The 1,973-nt window shown below is 35.0% G+C and overlaps 1 protein-coding gene across 1 annotated transcript; it reads right to left on the bottom strand.

Annotated features, from left to right (window-relative positions):
- Positions 1 to 362: 362 nt before the first annotated feature.
- LOC25495486 (ATP sulfurylase 2) lies at positions 363 to 1,657 on the bottom strand. The gene is made up of 3 exons (XM_039826587.1): positions 1,577 to 1,657; positions 1,107 to 1,193; positions 363 to 543 (listed from the first exon to the last, which is right to left on the bottom strand). The coding sequence occupies exons 1-3, from the start codon at positions 1,616 to 1,618 to the stop codon at positions 409 to 411; spliced, it is 264 nt and encodes an 87-aa protein (XP_039682521.1). The 5' UTR covers positions 1,619 to 1,657; the 3' UTR covers positions 363 to 408.
- Positions 1,658 to 1,973: the final 316 nt, after the last annotated feature.

The following is a 1,973-nucleotide window of genomic DNA, read 5'->3' as shown; positions in this document are numbered from 1 at the left end:
TATGTAAATATTTATCGTAAATGATTTCACTCGAAAAATTAATGTACATGTTATTACGCTCATTAATCAATATTTCTAGATTTGTCCTTATATATGTGTGTTTGTGTGTTACCTTGTGCCAAAGGGTGTGGGGAGGACACCGAACTTGTTGTCTATAAAGATATATGTTATGATATAGGAATTATTTACAAAAGCGAGTATGACGATAATCATTATAATACCATGTTTAGAGGATGACCATGATTCAGTATGTTACAAAAATTTCAAATATGCTTGCGCATTGCCGAATTCTTGATCATGATGTTGGAAGACCATGCATAAAAATTGGCACTCCCTAAGTTTTACTCTTAACACTCTTGTTCTAGAATCAATTAATGCAAAAACTTCTAGCAGTAGCTGTAGTTATGTCTAAGAAGATAACACAGGCTGTTGTGATGCTTCTTCTGTCTGCAAACTTTCATAATAATTGACAAGAACTTTCCATCCACTTGGGCACATAAATCCATCTGGTGGATTCTCTCCACTTTTTGCATAAGACCTCATCTGAAAAAATAAATCACAAAAGAAAACAACTTGATGTTACATCTAGTAAAAAAGTTATATAATGAAATTCGATCTTAAGGGCCCTGACCAAGTGTCGGCCCGGTTTCTTGGTGCATGTTCAAGACATGTCTAACAGTTTTTTAGATTGGAATTATTTAAGAGGTGTCTGACATGTTTTCAAGGTGTGTCCAAGAAGTGACGGTGTCCGAAATGTGTATGACACGCCAACACGACACTTTGGAGAGGTGTGTTTGTGCTTCTTAGGTTATATCTCTAACAAGAAAATAAGTTACATAAACAGGAACCAGTGTCTTTTACATAATTTTGAATCAATCCTCATATAATTTTTAACATAAACGCATAAAAACTTTATATGTATTTTTATAGTTCCCAGCTCCAACATATTAATATATGATACAAGTTACTTTTGTTGAAATTATTTTTAAGATCTGTCATTGTAAACCTAACACAGACTATATATTTGTGATAATATTCATGACGAAGTTTAGATTTTTGGTTGATTGGTTCTGAAACATATTAGAGAACAATTGATAATATAATACCTTGGTTCCAGATATAAAGAGGAAATCTTTAGCACGGCTAGGGTCGAAAAATGCCATCTTGTTTACCTTAGTGTCATAAGCTGCCACCTGTAATATAAAATGGCACACAAGGTAAATCATTAAAATGAAACAAACATTAAGAGACATGATGTGTATATCATTAAGAAGTTTTTTTGAATGATAAAGTATTAACTTCAATGAAACTTTGTACAAAAGAAAAATGGGCATCATTATGAAGAATAGAGGTGTTTGCAGTTCAGTTTTGATCAATTCTAAGCCAGAAACACATCCTATCCAAAGACTATAACAGAATGTGATTCGGCTCAGATTTCTTTCTTCAAGAAATCGGATCAGTTTAAGTGCAGTTTGAATTGGATCTGTTTATACGGTTGACTAAAGAAAATATCATTGAAAGAACATATTTTAGAGAGGTGGAACCTAAATTCATGTGCAAAAGCAATAATACTTACCCTGAAAGGCAAAATGTTAAGCTTCTCGAGACCAGGAGTCATGCTAAGCACCTTTTTTCCATGATCAGGGTCATACAAGTCCCGTTTGTTGAAAATTGGCTTCAAATTTGTGGTTTGGAAAAACAGAGGAATCGTGTCGCGATTTGGCAATCGTGACACGATCGGAGATGCCATGAGCCAAGTTTGCTGGAAGCAAAATCGTGGCACGATCTTGGGAAATCGTGACACGATTCAGAAACTTGCTGGTTAAGTATCTCTGATAAGGACTGGTCAACCTGGGGACCGTTGCAGATCGTGACACGATCTAGGGAAATCGTGGCACGATTTCTTCAGGGCAGGACTAGTATTTAAAGTGTTCTTGTGCTTTTTTTGGAAAAAAACCTTAAGAGAGCTTAAG

This window comes from Medicago truncatula, chromosome 6 (assembly GCF_003473485.1).
Source record: "Medicago truncatula cultivar Jemalong A17 chromosome 6, MtrunA17r5.0-ANR, whole genome shotgun sequence".
NCBI classification, from domain to species: domain Eukaryota; kingdom Viridiplantae; phylum Streptophyta; class Magnoliopsida; order Fabales; family Fabaceae; genus Medicago; species Medicago truncatula.
Note: the sequence above shows the minus strand (reverse complement) of the source record. Positions and strands in the feature narration are given on the sequence as shown.